Here is a 2,242-nt window from a genome sequence, read left to right on the forward strand (position 1 = left end):
TAGAGCTGCCGATCACAAGCAGGACAAAGGGAGACAGCCAGAGAGAAGGCCTGTCCGTACCGCGGAAGTCAAAGAAGACTCAACCAAAGAAGTGTCTAATATCGCCAAGATCAAAGCCATGATGGCAGAACTTGAAGAGAACGATAAGGTCAAGCTTCTCGAAGACATGGCGGAGAAGGATTTTGCCTAAGACGACCTGTATCAGCATCAGGCTCGTCTCATTCCTACCTTTCTACTGTAACAATAGCAAAGACTGTTGACCAGTCAATGAAGATTGAAATTTTGCTATCACGTGGAAAGGGAAGCGCTGAAACAACTGCAGAAGCTCTCATCGATTCGGGGGCTGGAGGAATCTTTATCGACCAGAAGTTTGTGCTGACAAACAAGCTGAAGACGGTCCCTATACCTAGACCAATCAAGGTCTTCAATGTTGACGGCACCAAGAACAGGCAAGGTCTCATTACCAAGGCCGCATTCCTACAGATGAAAATTGGAGATCGAGTCCGCTCTATCCGATTTTTGGTCACCGACCTGGGAAAAGAAGACGTCATTTTGGGACTACCTTGGTTACAGAAGAACAACCCAGAGATCAACTGGGTTACTGGACGGATTGACTTTGGAAAGAGAAAATCCATCCTAAACGTAACCATTGAAGAAATCCCTGATGAGGAATTCTCCATCAAGCGCCAATACTGCAAAGGACCACTGCTGGCACACGTCGATGACCCCATCTTCCAAAGTACACCAAAATGGAAGATCAAACTGGATGACGTCTACGCCTTAATAGCACGAACTAAGGCAGAGGAAGACGACCTCCTCATACGGTTTATCACTGGACAAACGGACACTGGCAAGAAGGTTAACCCTGCAATGCGGATGGCTCAAGAAGCTGAGAAGGAAGCCAAAAGCAAAGCAGAATTACCTGAACGGTACAAGGAATTCGCGGACGTCTTTGACAAGAAAAGTTCGGAACGATTCCCTGAACGACGGCCTTATGATCATGCAATAGATCTCAAAGAAGGATTCGTTCCAAAGAATCAGAAGCTCTATCCCATGTCACCATTAGAGCAACAGAAACTGGACGAATTCTTAAAAGAAAACTTGTCAAAAGGCTACATCCGACCATCTAAATCCCCTATGGCGTCACCATTCTTCTTCGTAGGCAAGAAGGATGGAGACGTACGGCCTTGCCAAGATTACCGGTATCTCAATGAATGGACAGTCAAGAATGCCTATCCAATTCCCCTGATCAGCGAAATCTTGGACAAGCTACAAGGGGCAAAGGTTTTCACCAAATTGGATGTCCGCAAAGGCTACAATAATGTCCGTATCAAAGAAGGCGACGAATGGAAAGCAGCGTTCAAAACCAATCGAGGATTGTTTGAACCGACCATCATGTTCTTTGGCCTATGCAATTCACCGGCAACCTTCCAGTCAATGATGAACGAACTATTCAAAGACATGATTGATGAAGGATGGCTCATCATCTACATGGATGACTTCCTTATCTTCTTCAAGACAGCTGAAGAAGATACGGAAAGAACAAAACGAGTCTTGGCACGATTAAGGGAAAACGACCTATTCCTCAAATTGGAAAAATGCCTATTTTGTCAACCAGAAGTGGAATACCTTGGACTGATCGTCAAGGAAAACCACTTGGGCATGGATCCAGTCAAATTGAAAGGAATAGCAAGCTGGCCTGTCCCTAGGAAATTGAAGGACGTCCGGTCATTCTTAGGATTCTGCAACTTCTACCGACGGTTTATTCCACACTTTGCCAACATCTCTCGACCATTGAATGAACTCACCAAGAAGGATCATCCTTGGGACTGGACGGCGGAATGTCAAACGGCATTTGAAACCTTGAAGCAGAAGTTCCTGGAAGAACCAGTGCTGATGATGCCGGACAAATCCAAACCATTCATCCTGGAAACCGATGCATCCAAGTTTGCATCAGGGGCAGTTCTACGCCAACAGGATGTAAATGGAGACTGGCACCCATGCGGATATATTTCACAGGCATTTGACAAGGCTCAACGAAACTATGAAATCTATGATAGGGAGCTTCTGGCAATCATTCGAGGGCTACAGAATTGGGACTACTACTTCGAGGGCGCACCCCATCCAGTCACAGTCTACTGTGATCACAAGAACTTGCAGTACTATCGATCAGCACAACGTCTGACAAGACGACAAGCTCGGTGGTCGCTGTATCTGTCCAAGTTCGATCTGATCTTGAAAC

General features: G+C 45.9%; 1 protein-coding gene across 1 annotated transcript; it reads left to right on the plus strand.

Annotated features, from left to right (window-relative positions):
* Positions 1 to 267: 267 nt before the first annotated feature.
* GLOTRDRAFT_51640 (uncharacterized protein) lies at positions 268 to 534 on the plus strand (the record flags this gene model as incomplete). Its single annotated transcript, XM_007873603.1, has 1 exon — positions 268 to 534. A coding segment is annotated over one exon (267 nt), but the record flags the coding sequence as incomplete, so codon positions are not given.
* Positions 535 to 2,242: the final 1,708 nt, after the last annotated feature.

This window comes from Gloeophyllum trabeum (genome assembly GCF_000344685.1).
Source record: "Gloeophyllum trabeum ATCC 11539 unplaced genomic scaffold GLOTRscaffold_00374, whole genome shotgun sequence".
Lineage (NCBI taxonomy): Eukaryota > Fungi > Basidiomycota > Agaricomycetes > Gloeophyllales > Gloeophyllaceae > Gloeophyllum > Gloeophyllum trabeum.